The following is a 14,547-nucleotide window of genomic DNA, read 5'->3' on the forward strand; positions in this document are numbered from 1 at the left end:
TGCTTAGTGCTTAGTGGGGCTATCATTTGTTTTTCAATAAGAAAATGACCCAACACAACTCCAGTCGTGTAAGGGCTATTTGACCAAGAAGGAGAGTGATGGAGTGCTGCATCAGATGACCTGGCCTCCACAATCACCTGACCTCAAATCAATTGAGATGGTTTGGGATGGGTTGGAACGCAGAGTGAAGGAAAAGCAGCCAAATAGTGCTCACCATATGTGGGAACTCCGTCAAGACTGTTGGAAAAGCATTCCAGGTGAAGCTGGTTGAGAGAATGCCAAGAGTGTGCAAAGCTGTCAAAGGCAAAGGGTGGCTACTTTGACAAATCTAAAATATGTTTTGATTTGTTTAACACTTTTTCGGTTACTATATGATTCCATATGTGTTATTTCATAGTTTTGATGTCTTCACTATTATTCTACAATTTAGAAAATAGTCAAAATAAAGAAAAACCCTTGAATGTAGGTGTCCAAATTGTTGACTGGTACTGTAGATACATCAATAAAAGAGAGGCATAATGCCATCTAGACATGCAAACAAATCTATTACATTAGCTACGTAAATGTGAAGTAAACTCAACTGAGGAGTACTACAGAATGGAGACCTTTAACATGAAAAAGTGCAGGATAGCTCTTTCCGGTTTCCCTGACATCCGTTTTTTTTATGCTGTTATACTTGTTTGGGTAGCACTCCTCACAGGCCATGTACGTGTTGTTGTTTGTTGGCGAGATTAAACTGTCAAAACTCTTTAAGGTATTATTGTACGTCAGAATTGCAACACAAGATTTGTTCAAGCCTAAAATGTCAGTCCGTAGTCGTAACATGGTGTTTGTATGTTCACAGATGAAATGTCACGTTTACGTTTGTTTCACACTTGGCTTTTGTTACGATCCTAACAATTTAAGTATGGATTTTCTTACGATCCTAACAATATGTACATTCATCCTTTTGGCAGGTATCTGGCTCCATAGGAATCTGAAAAATAAATTATCACTCCTAATGTTATTTATTTTTGTAAAGGGACTAAACACTAAACTCTCCTGTCTCTTTATGGGTGTAATATAATAGGTTATTACACACGTACACTTGAGTATACCAAATAACACCCCTTTGTGTTCTTAATCACAAAATGCATCGACCTCAAAGTAAAGTGCAGCCTCTTGAAATGATCGATTAAAGTAGTCCGTTTTGTTTTTGCAAAATTTGTTTTGAACAGCACTTTCTCAACCGCTGCGCTGAAGATGGACTTCTGTTGACTGGCGTGGATTGATTCTCTCGCCATTAAAAGTAATTGTGTAAAATGTTTGTACGGTGTTGTTTTCCCATAGACGACAAAAAGGTTAAATAGTCAACATGCATCATCCTTAATGAAATACCTACCTCACAAGGTGCATTTTGTTTTCCATTTTTGAGAATAACCATCCACCAGGGAAAAAATGCCAATGGAGGGGCCTTCATTACTATGGGATTTAGGAAAACTATCACATTTAAACTCTTTCAAACTAAAATGCTGTGTAGTCATCTCATTCAATAGGTCTCTTCCATTCTGACAAAATGAGGCACACTTTTAAAAAAAATCTTTATTAACATTTGTTTAGCACTATGCCTAATAAATACGTTTTTAAAACAGAAACATTTTCAAGTGAAAAAAGTCACAATTATGTACAAGATACACCACTGTTAATTGTGTAAGGTTTTTTTTTGCCATAAAAGTTGTCAGTGAAGGACATAATGAAGCAGTATAAAATGTCAAGTTAGCTCTCCACATTCCAACTCAATTCAAATACATACTGACAAGGGGAATGGACATCAAAAAAATAATGATCTACAGAACAATCCTGCACTAGGTGCTATTTCATAACAGAAAGAAATGGTTGTCAAGTTACATGATTCCTATGATACACTATGAGGCAAACTGTATACATACAGAGTAGGAGGTAAACTCAACTCCATGGTGAAGGAAGTTTCTGACGAACTCCACCAACGGAGTAAAGCAGAGACCAGGCTTTGTGGATCAATACTTTAAAAAATGTAATTATGAAATACTTACCTTGTACCTATGTTTGTCCTCTGTAGTTGTGTGCCTTTCTTTGTTTTCTGAAATCCATACTTTTTAATAAAAGGTGAATCAAATACAACCACTGACTGTTTCCTTGTTGAGATTCATCTTATAGCAACAGCAATGAGGAAACAGTCGGTGGTTGTTTTTAATGAAAGTTTAATAAAAAAGTGTGTATTTCAGAAAACAAAGGGGTGAATGACATCCATTAATTCCATCAATATCCAGCATCCCGACCCAATCTCTGTTCAAACAACAAACATCCATGGTTACCATTCAGCACCACTGTACATTTTATCTCCCGAAAGGCATAAGGTCATTTGACTCCCGATAAAAAAATATATTTCATAAAAAAATAAAGATCTAACAATAAATAAATGTGTATGCCTAGATTTAGGGTCCTTCTGTTGAACTGCATGGGCACTCCAGACAGAGTACTCACAAATATTTACCATAAAAAGGGGTAAGTAGAAATACAATGAGCGCCAATACATAGTTCATTGAAAAGAGCTTGATAAGAACAAAAGTCACATTACACTCCGGATGGGCTAGCTAGAGCACATAGGAATTTCCTAAAAACAACTACACTTAACAAAAATATGAACACAAGATGTAAAGTGTTGGTCCTGTGTTTCATGAGATTAAATAAGAAATCTCAGATATTGTTTATAAGCAACAAAAGCTGTTGTACACAAATTTGTTTACATCCCTGTTATTTAGCATTTCTCCTTTGCCAAGATAATCCATTCACCTGACAGGTGTGGCATACCAAGAAGCTGATTAAATAGCATGATCATTACACAGGTGCACCTTGTGCTGGGGACAATAAAAGGCCACTTTAAAAATGTGCAGTTTTGTCACAACACAATACCACATATGTCTCAAGTTGAGGGAACGTGCAATTGGCATGCTGACTGCAGAAATGTCCACCAGAACTGTTGCCAGAGAATTGAATGTTCATTTTTCCACCATAAGCCGCCACCAATGTCGTTTTAGAGAATTTGTCAGTACGTACAACCGGCCTCACAACCGCAGACCACGTGTAACCACGCCGGCCCAGGACCTCCACATCCAGCTTCTTCACCTGCCAGATCATCTGAATGGGGGCGAGGTGGGGGTGGTCACAGGATGCTGAGGAGTATTTCTGTTTGTAATAAAAACTTTCTGATTGGCTGGTCCTGGCTCCCCAGTGGATGGGCCTATGCCCTCCCTGGCCCACCCATGGCTGGCCCTGCCCAGTCATGTGAAATCCATAGATTAGAGCCTAATGAATTTATTTAAATTGATTGATTTCCTTATCTGAACTGTAACTCAGTACAACATTTGAAATCGTTGTATGCTTATATTTTTGTACAGTTTAGCTCAGTTTAGCTAAAACAACTGTTGAACATTTGAAAAAGACAACATTCGACGTGGATCCAGGAAACAAAATTCAAATAAGGGGACCCACTGACAAGGCATAGATCACAGAGCGGTGAGCCACCCTGCTCAGTACGTCTCTGGTATGACAAACTCAAACTCAGAAGAGCCTGGGGGAGACTGGATAGGGTGGCTCCCTGGCCGGTGGGCACCTGATCCAGGCTGTGCCTCAGGCTCCACAAAGATGTCATCCCAGTTCAACATCTTGCCCTGGGTGGACTGTAACTGTATTGGGTTGGCCAGGTGCCCCCTTCCAGGGTTAATGTGCTGGACGCTCCCATCCTCTTGGATAATAGGGACCCCTCGTGAATCTGAATCGTCTGTCTCATGTGAGTAGGTCTTGAACTGCACCGTTTTGCAAGGGAGCAGGCGGTACAAGTTGTTGTCGGTGTCGTTCTTTTGTTTCCTCCCGGATGGGTCCTGGTTGTGGGCCTGTTTGCAGTGAGTCGACAATAGCTGGTAGTTGATTAACATCTCGTTGCACAGCAGGCACTGGTACCTCCGCTCGCCTGTGTGGTAGATCTCGTGTTTGGTCCGATACTCGGCCAGAGCAAACACCTTGTCACAGTAGTGGCACGGGTACTTCTTCTCCCAGGAGTGGGTGTTGAAGTGGCGCCGGAGGCTCGTCAAGCACACGTAGGGACGCTTGCAGACCATGCAAACAAAGAAAGTCTTCCCGTCCATGATGAGCTCGTAGTGATCTTGCTGCTCTGTTTTGGTCTTCTTGATCGTGGCGCCCTGTGGCAGTTGAGAGGTGTTGAAAGGTTGAAGAGGAGTAGCCATCAGAGACCTCTTTCCCCCTCTACTGTTTTTAGAGTCTCCCTCCCCGGGGTCGTCCTTCATGGGGACAATGTCATATGTGTTTTCCCCAATATTGGCATACACCTTGCAGCCTGGAGAAAACGAGTCGATCTCTGAGGCTTTATCTAATGTTATCGTCTTTTTTGTGGTGGCGGATATTTGGGGAATGTTGAGGCCTGCCTCGTTGATGAATCCGCCAGGTGACTTAAGGGCCGAGAGCTTGATTTTTAAGTCACTCTGTCGAGCTAGTGTAACCTGCTTCTTGTGGATTCCTATTATCTTGTGGTTTTCTGAGGGCAGGGAGGTGCTGATGGGTTCGGGGTTGAAAGTGCCAATTCTAGCCGTCGTAGTGGGTGAAGACGCAATATTTGCGCTTGCGTCAGGGGACACCATGGGTCTGATCAGAGGACTTTGGCCTTGCAAGGTCTGCGAGGAGCTGTTGAGGTGCGGAGCTGCTTTGACTGTTTTCTCCTGGTCCTTTGTCAAAGCGGGTCTGGACTCTCCCAGTTGCTTTGTCACATAGTCTTCCTCTGTATTGGGTCCATCCAAATCGATGATTTCGCAGGGCTTGCATTTCTTGGTGGCGTCCGATTTGGATACAAACATAATGTCGTCATCGTCTGAGTCCTGATCCTTGTTTGCACTTTTGTCAGTTTGACTGAACTCCTCTGCAGACACTGAAAAGGACTCAGTGACAATAGGCATCATCATCATCCCCATTGAGTCTGTACTGCTTTTCTCCACGGAGCTTACTTCATTGTGTTCTGTGTCTTTGGACAGGCCAGGTAGGCCCTTGACTTGTGAGAGCGGTACGCCTAGATTCGCAATGAACTTCACGCCCAACACCTGCCCAGCATTGATAAGCTCATTGAGCATGTCGGAACGAATGCGGACAATTTTGGAACTGTAAATGTAATTCAGGACTTCCTCAAAGATTTCCGCCTTGATGAAATTCAACTCGATCACCTGTCCAGCCACTGAGAAGAGTTGGTGGAAATAAGTACTTGACGCGGACAAGATGTTTTTGTGTGCTCTAAATTTACGGTCCTGTATAATTATGGTGACATCACAGAACAATCCATTATTTCGCTGTCTATTCATCGACTTCAGCACCGTTCCTGAATACCGGGTGTCAGTTGCAGAGATCAGCTTTAGGCCCGACATCCCTGTGGAGTGAAGACAAAAGCAATGAATAACAAATGCATTCACTTGACGGTCTTTGTACTGCTACAAGTAAATTTAAAATCCCCTTTCACTTCTTGTTGGGTAACCTAATCATGCATTCATAGTAGCCAGAGAAGAAGAGGCGAAGCGCGAGGATTCAGGCTCGCCAAAATCTGTCCAAAATAAGCACAATGCGTTTCTATGGGCTTATTTTGGACCTAAGATTGTCGCACGCCTTCCTGCCTTTGGGACAACGACTCCCATTGTTTTGGTGGAGACATTAGTATCTCGACACCATTTAATGATCTCTGTAGTAGCTCATTATTTTAAAGGGCAACTACACTTCCTTATTTGGCCTCATTTTAGAATTGTTTCATTAAAGTGTAACTCTCAACCCCAATTTAGCCTTTGCCCAACCCTTTCAAATGTTTAAAAAATGCATTCAATTGAGAAGTTGTGGGTGAGGTGAATTGCTCATAAATATTAACCTTGGGGTGGGTGTGGGGCAAGAACCCATGGGGCACAAAAAATAAATTTAAAATATGGACTCACGTTTATTGCAGTATTGTATTGGGAAGAAAAGTGCAATCATCACCTTGAAAATGAAGATTAGGGGCTCAATTCAATCTACCCCGAGTATTTATGCAGTAGCCCTTTTTCAAATGGTCAAATTGACTCATAGATTGGTCTTACTGTATAAACACCTACTACTATCACCAGGGTGACCCATTCTCACAGGTATGCTTTTCACTCTTTTGACTTAGAGGTGTGTGGGCATTGGATGAATCCTGTAAAGGATTTGGAGAGAGAAAAAGATATCTGACCCATGTGGAATTAGAACTCACAACCTTTGAACTATGAGTCAACTGTTTTAGCGGACTGTGTCCCCAGTCACAGCGTTAGGGAAATATACACAGTTGACATGACCACCATTGTCATCTATTTCTTGTTACTTTGGATGTAGCTATGAATATAAACATATAATCCTCATAGCCTACATGTTTTTTTTCCTTTGTAAAAGCACAGATGAAACGGTAAGCAAAAACGTTGAATTTGGTCATAAGCAGAAATGTGATTTACGGCCATTTTAATTTGGTGTAACGTCAGTTGTCTTGTCATGGAAGCATGATATATTGGCACACTCCACTTATCAAGACCATTGTCAAATAAGGCGCCCTATCACCTGATTTTATAGTAAGCCTTGAGGTGGTACCACCCAGTACATCCCAAACCGAACCCTCCCTTGAGATGACGTACCTACATCATGATTTCAATGGTAGAGTTGAACCGCTAAAAAAGAGCTAGATTTACCACTAAAATACCTAAATATATCACTTTTGCAACGAACTGTCAAAATTAAGACCAGAATTTCCGTGTTTCACTGTGATTATGCGTAAAAATTCTGGGTTTTGATTTAAATAATAATAATAATAAAGGCTAGCGGCCTTGACCGAATTCAAACGTGATTTGGTTTTGACTGAATTCAAACGTGAGTTGGTTTCGGAGTGTGGTTTGATGTGGATGTGGGAAGAGTTAGACAAATTATTTAGCCAATTAGCTTCAACTGGCTTACCGTGGCAAAGTTAGTTTGACTTTGGATAGCCTTTCTCTTGGGCTAGTTAGGGACCGTCAATGAATTACAAAATGGAAATCTGACGATATTTTCATGTTGCACATGATTTAGTTGTCTCAAATGTCAATGTCAAACCAAATGTTGTTTTTTTTACCTTTATTTAACTAGGCAAGTCAGTTAAGAACAAATTCTTATTTTCAATGACGGCCTGTTCAGGGGCAGAACGACAGATTTGTACCTTGTCAACTGGGGGGTTTGAACTTGGAACCTTCCGGTTACTAGTCCAACACTCTAACCACTAGGCTACCCTGCCGCCCCAAATTGACCATGGACATTACAGGTCCCATGAAGCTGCTCTCCAAATGTATGATTACTTGGATGCTGCCAGCTGTGGACAGGATTAAAATAAACCCAATCCACGGAAAACTGTTACGGTAACCTTCATTCCGTGACAATTCTTCCCTATCATCTGGCAAATCTCAGTTTTGGACAAGACTAACTTTATGACCAAAAATGTTCCTATTTACACTTTGTAGTCAATTTTGACACAAGAATAAATGTTTCTGACTCATATCGATGACACATATGCCATTTTCAAAATGAGAAGTTGCTTTTTAGGGGCAGTCACTCTTTAAAAGTAGGTAGGAGTCAGCTAGCTACCTATTATACTAGCTGTTCTACAAGCTAGAGTGGTGAATAAAATAATTGGCAAACTAACTACACTGCTAGCTAAAACTGTCAACTGAACCGTTTCTAGTCATCTCTCCTCCTTCCAGGCTTTTTCATCTTTGAACTTATATGGTGATTGGCATCTAAATTTTCATAGTATTACTACACCGACCGGCAACACAGTTCGTCTTTCAATCACCCACGTGGGTATAACCAATGAGTTGATGGCACGTGGGTAACTGCATCTGAAATAGAAAGGATTTCTATTTTAGCCCTTGGCAACGCAGATGCTCGCGAGCAGTGTGGGTGCAATAATTGAATAACATAGATGTCTACATTTATTTTGCAACGCTCGTGCACGTGACACGAGTGGTGTGGTCAGCCTATTAGTGACCCCATGCGGTTGAACGGTAGTGTAGGCTCTCTGCAAGGTTTTGTATATCCAGTGGTGGAAAATGTACCCAATTATCATACTTGAGTAAAAGTAAAGGTACCTTAATAGAAAATTAAAAAAGTGAGTCACAGAGTAAAATACTCCTTGAGTAAAAGTCTACAAGTATTTGGTTTTAAATATACTATAGTATAAAAAGTAAATGGAATTGCTGAAAGTACAAATAATTTCAAATTGCTTATATTAAGCAAACCAGATGGCACCATTTTCTTGTTTTTTTATTAATTTATGGATAGCCAGGGGTACACTCCAACACTCACACATAATTTACAAACGAAGCATGTGTTCAGTGAGTCCGCCAGATCAGAGACAGTAGGGATGACCAGGGTTGTTCTCTTGATAAGTGTGTGAATCGAACCATTTTCCTGTCCTGCTAAAGCATTCAAGCATGCTAGGCTCCCAAGTGGCGCAGCAGTCTAAGGCACTGTGCAAGATGTGTCACAACAGTTCCTGGTTCCAATGCAGGCTGATTCACATTCGGCTGTGATTGGGAGTCCCATAGGGCGGTGCACAATTGGCCGGGGTAGGCCGTCATTGAAAATAAGAGTTTGTTCTTTTAACTGACTTGCCGAGATGAATAAAGTCAAAATGTAATGAGTACTTTTGGGTGTCAGGGAAAATGTATGGAGTAAAAAGTACATAATTTTCTTCAAGAATGTAGAAGTAAAAGTTGACCGAAATATAAATAGTGAAGTACCCCAAAAAACTAAAGCAGTACTTTGAAGTATTTTTACTTAAGTACTTTATACACCACTGTGTTATCTTACCTATCATACAAATATCATTTTCTGACTCAAATAGGGTTCCCTCAAGTTGCTCAGATGTCCAAAAGATTTTCAAATAAAAATGTATTGATATTAAAAACGTTTAAGTTGCATGTATTTGAAAATATCAATATATTTAGAGTTTTAGGCTGGGTTTCTGTAAAAGCACTTTTCTTTTTACCTTTAATTAACTAGGCAAGTCAGTTAATAACAAATTCTTATTTTCAATGACGGCCTAGGAAGAGTGGGTTTAACTGCCTGTTCAGGGGAAGAACGACAGATTTGTACCTTGTCAACTCGGGGGTTTGAACTTGCAACCTTTCGGCTACTAGTCCAACGTTCTATGCTACCCTGCCGCTTTGAGGCATCTGCTGGCGTGAAAATGGTTTTATAAATTAATTTGATTTCAAATGTAGGCCTATCGTGGAGTAACGTTATTTGTATGCAACCAACAAATGTTAATCAGTCTCAGTCACACATTCCCACTCCAATAAGGCCCCTATGAACGAGAGGCATGTACAATGTACTCCTTCGGGTGTTCAGTTCATCGTTCGCCGGTAGGGGGTCCTGCGTGCTCTGGGCATTACTGATTCAAATTGGTGAAATGAGTCGAAAGATTCGTTGTTTTTTAACTTAACGAGTCAAAACGATCAGAGTCAGTAATGAGCCGAACTTCCCATCACTACTGCACACCCAATTTTGTAGGAATGAGCGAAAGAAAATCTGCATTGTTTGTAGCTTACTGGCTAACGTTAGCCTAACACCATTCACTAACAAGGCCGGTCTACACAATTGAGTCTTGCATGCCAATCACATAAATGTGATTTAAGGCCTAGTATCTATACAATCTATTCGCTCACATGCATATTAGGGGAGATAAAACTTAGTATTGATTGATTATTGTTGATAACTTATAGGAAAATCATCTACAGTAGCTTTAGCTTAACGTTAGTTGGCTACTCATTAGCAGGAGAGGGATGTTAGCTTCCTGGTTCGCCGCAGGTTGCAACGTTTTTGGTAAACGCTGATCCATCATGACAAAATTATTGGATGAGGCCAATATACGAGGTTGGCTTCTATAAGTAACACTTGTTATTTACCTGCAGCGCCAAGCCTTATGATTGATTGTTCTTTCCAAACGAAGTATTTTCTTCTTTTATGGTATTATTGCGGTCCCCAAACAGTCCTTGGAGGTGCCTGGCGCCACCTACAGTACGTGTGGTAAACTATAGAAAAAAATCCATTGTAGAAAGGGGATAAACCAGCATCAACAATATAAAAAATGTGGCACATAAAATAAACATCCCACTCCTTCAGTCACATTCCAATTCAAGTCTCATCCCTATACAGGCTCAGGGGCCTGTGAGGGCAGAACATCCTTTGACAGGATTTATTTAATGCCTCAGCTGTAAACTCAAAATAAGCCCACTTCTTGATACCCTCACTGATGCCACTTCAACCAACACACCCATGACATTTAACAAAACTTCCAAAGGATCGTCCAGGTTACATTGGTCCAAAACCCTCACTCTGAAAAAAAAAGAGTTTAGGGGTTTCCTAATTTCAACCACAACTTTGACTTTCCTTTTCACCAGTGTATCCCATTCATTCTTACTCTCGTGCTCTCGTCTTCACCTAACTCGCCAACAGTTTCAAACAATACATCTGTTTCCGCCATCTCCCTTCCACTCTTCTCAGAGGTCATGTCTAGATGTATGGAGGACTATTAAGGCCAAGTGAAGAGGAAAAAAAAGGAACAGCAAAGGGTGGTGGTACTTGGATTCTTATTTTTTGCACAATAGTACTTTAAAAAAGTAGCAATATTTTGAGAATAATCTCAACATTGAATTTAGAGAATAAAGTATACATTTTGAGAATAGAGTTATATTTCAAGATGAACGTGGGGGATTTGGTTAAGTGCATGTCTCCCTGGCTCCCAGTTGCTGTGCATGCCACTGTTGAAATACCTGAACCAATTTATGTTTTATCCCAAAAATGTGGTCGGAGGCGCCATATAGATGGTGTGATGCAATTGCGGATCCTCCAGATGCATGCAGAGGCCAAATTGAGCTCCATAGGGTATCGCTGTGAGCAGCCCAAATTTTGTAACAATGCAGAGGGCTCCATATAGCTCAGCATTGGCATGATTGGTTTATGGTAGGTGGGTGCGGGAGGTCCAGTATGAACACAAACTTAATTTCTTGACAACTTCCTTCACAACAGCCCTGCTCTGCTCAGCATAGGCAAGAAGTATAAAAGGCTCTGCGTGGTCAGTCTGATGTCTGAAGTGGCTGTACAGCATTTACTTTGATACAGCCTTCAGGGGTTTCACTTCTTGCTCTTAGTAGAGCAGAGCAGAGCAAGTTGTCAAAGTAGTGAGTTTGTGTTTATACAGGATTTGTCATGTCAATGCGGAGCTATACAAAGCCCTCTGTATTGTTAAACATTTGAGAGGCTCACGGCGGTGCGGTATGGAGCTTGATTTGGACACTGCATGCCTCCTGCGGATCTGCAATTGCTTCACACACTCCATATTAAAAGCCATAAATGCTTGATCTGAAAATGTGGTCAGAGGAGTCATATGGATGGTGTGATGCAATTGCAGAGCCTCAAGAGGCAATGCAGAGGCCAAATTGAGCTCTGTACTGCATCACCTCTCTCAAATGTAACAATGTGGAGGGCTCAGTATAGCTCCACATTGACATGATTGGTTGATGGAAGTTGAGGGCGGGAGGTCCTGTATAAACACAAACTCACTTCCTTGACAACTTCCTTCACAACAGCTCGGTGCTGTTCCACAAAGCACAAGAAGTATGAATGCCCTGACTTCTGCAGATGCCTTATCATGTAAGGGAATACCCCCTGTATTGGACAAAAATGAATGGCATGTCATTGGCATCGGACAAACCATATACACATTGGCCAATACCACCCAATTCGGCGTTGATTCATCCAAAGTGTATTGCAAATGCCATATGGTAATTGCCAGTTGTAACACTTTAAAAATTCAACAGGGGGCAAATGCGCTCCACCGGGGTTTTTCATATTGGATATGTAACCCAAATTAATGTCCAAAAGTAAAATTTTGAAAAAATGAACTTTTTTTCAAAAACTTATCACCCCTTAAAAAAGTGCTTTCTGGACCGTTTTTCGAAATTCTTTCGATTTTTTTGTCAATTACACATGTGTAAGAACTGTATGAATATACTTTTGTCCAATTTTATTATCATAATTTTTTAAAAAAATTTTATATGCGCATAAGGAATATGTTTTGTCCAATTCCAATATGATTTCATAGGAAGTCAAAAGTCAAAAGTCAAAAATGTCAAAATTTTGTAAAAAACTTCACACACCCATAAAAAAGTGCTTTCTGGACCGTTTTTCGAAATTCTTTCGATTTTTTGTCAATTACACATGTGTAAGAACTGTATGAATATACTTTTGTCCAATTTTATTATCATAATTTTTTTTTTTTTTTTTACATGCGCATAAGGAATATGTTTTGTCCAATTCCAATATGATTTCATAGGAAGTCAAAAGTCAAAAGTCAAAAATGTCAAAATTTTGTAAAAACTTCACACACCCTTAAAAAGTGCTTTCTGGACCGTTTTTTGAAATTCTTTCAATTTTTTGTCAATTACACATGTGTAAGAACTGTATGAATATACTTTTGTCCAATTTTATTATCATATTTTTTTATATATTTTTTTAAATTGTGCATAAGGATTTTTTTGTGGGCCAAATAACGTAAGAAATTTGACATGCTCAAAAATCCTGCAGAAATGCAAAATTGACTGGCCTGATGAACTCGGGATGGCCGGGCAGTGATAGTTGTTCCTTTCCATCACTCGTTGTGTTGACTTCATCATGTCCATTTTGTGATGTTTTTTCACTATATAATCATATTGCAAGTGCACGTGCATTTGCAATATGTTTCAATGTGCATTTACCATATGAAATTTGACCTTGCTCAAAAATGCAAAATTGACTGGTCTGATGAACACAGGATGGCCGAGCAGTGATAGTTGTACATTTCCATCACTCGTTGTGTTGATTTCATCATCTCCGTTAGGTGATGTTTTTACACTATAGAATCATATTGCAAATGCACGTGCATTGTTGTGCAACTGGTAACCCAAAAATAAAAATATGGTTGTAAATGCATTTACCGGTCATTCTGATATTAATGCTCGCTATGGGAACACAGGATGGCCGGGCAGTGATAGTTGTACATTTCCATCACTCGTTGTGTTGATTTCATCATGTCCATTAGGTGATGTTTTTACACTATAGAATCATATTGCAAGTGCGCGCGCATTTGCAATATGTTTCAATGTGCATTTACCATATGAAATTTGACATGCTCAAAAATGCAAAATTGACTGGTCTGATGGACACAGGATGGCCGAGCAGTGATAGTTGTACATTTCCATCACTCGTTGTGTTGATTTCATCATGTCCATTAGGTGATGTTTTTTCACTATAGAATCATATTGCAAGTGCACGCGCATTTGCAATATGTTTCAATGTGCATTTACCATATGAAATTTGACATGCTCAAAAATGCAAAATTGACTGGTCTGATGAACACAGGATGGCTGAGCAGTGATAGTTGTACATTTCCATCACCTGTTGTGTTGATTTCATCATGTCCATTTGTTTATGTTTTCTCACTTTTGCAAAGTCACTGTGCATTTGCAATATGGTTCAATGGGCAGGTACCATCACGAATTTGTCATGCTATAAAAATCCTGCAGGAATGTGAAATTGACTGGTCTGATGAACACAGGATGGCCGAGCAGTGATAGTTGTACATTTCCATCACTTGTTGTGTTGATTTCATCATGTCCATTAGGTGATGTTTTTTCACTATAGAATCATATTGCAAATGCACGTGCATTGTTGTGCAACTGGTAACCCAAAAATTAAAATATGGTTGTAAATGCATTTACCGGGACTCCTATTATCCATGCCCGCTATGGGAGTACCCTACTACGGCCCTCTATCTATGGGGGCAGTCCTGAGTGCTTTATGGACTGTTTAAAATATTCTGATGGATACGCATGTTGTGCAACTGGTGATTGAAAATAGGCACCTGGTAACCCAAAAATGAAAATATGGTTGTGAATGCATTTACCGGTCATTCTGATATTAATGCCCGCTATGGGAACACAGGATGGCCGAGCAGTGATAGTTGTACATTTCCATCACTCGTTGTGTTGATTTCATCATGTCCATTAGGTGATGTTTTTACACTATAGAATCATATTGCAAGTGCGCGCGCATTTGCAATATGTTTCAATGTGCATTTACCATATGAAATTTGAAATGCTCAAAAATGCAAAATTGACTGGTCTGATGGACACAGGATGGCCGAGCAGTGATAGTTGTACATTTCCATCACTCGTTGCGTTGATTTCATCATGTCCATTAGGTGATGTTTTTACACTATAGAATCATATTGCAAGTGCGCGCGCATTTGCAATATGTTTCAATGTGCATTTACCATATGAAATTTGAAATGCTCAAAAATGCAAAATTGACTGGTCTGATGGACACAGGATGGCCGAGCAGTGATAGTTGTACATTTCCATCACTCGTTGTGTTGATTTCATCATGTCCATTAGGTGATGTTTTTCACTATAG

At 40.1% G+C, this 14,547-nt stretch overlaps 1 protein-coding gene across 1 annotated transcript; it reads right to left on the minus strand.

Moving 5' to 3' along the window:
• Positions 1-1,570: 1,570 nt before the first annotated feature.
• Positions 1,571-10,106, minus strand: LOC118363634 (transcriptional regulator Kaiso-like). The gene is made up of 2 exons (XM_035744695.1): positions 10,002-10,106; positions 1,571-5,446 (listed from the first exon to the last, which is right to left on the minus strand). The coding sequence occupies exon 2, from the start codon at positions 5,442-5,444 to the stop codon at positions 3,549-3,551; it is 1,896 nt and encodes a 631-aa protein (XP_035600588.1). The 5' UTR covers positions 5,445-5,446; positions 10,002-10,106; the 3' UTR covers positions 1,571-3,548.
• Positions 10,107-14,547: the final 4,441 nt, after the last annotated feature.

This window comes from Oncorhynchus keta, chromosome 30, assembly GCF_023373465.1.
Source record: "Oncorhynchus keta strain PuntledgeMale-10-30-2019 chromosome 30, Oket_V2, whole genome shotgun sequence".
Classification (NCBI taxonomy): Eukaryota; Metazoa; Chordata; class Actinopteri; order Salmoniformes; family Salmonidae; genus Oncorhynchus; species Oncorhynchus keta.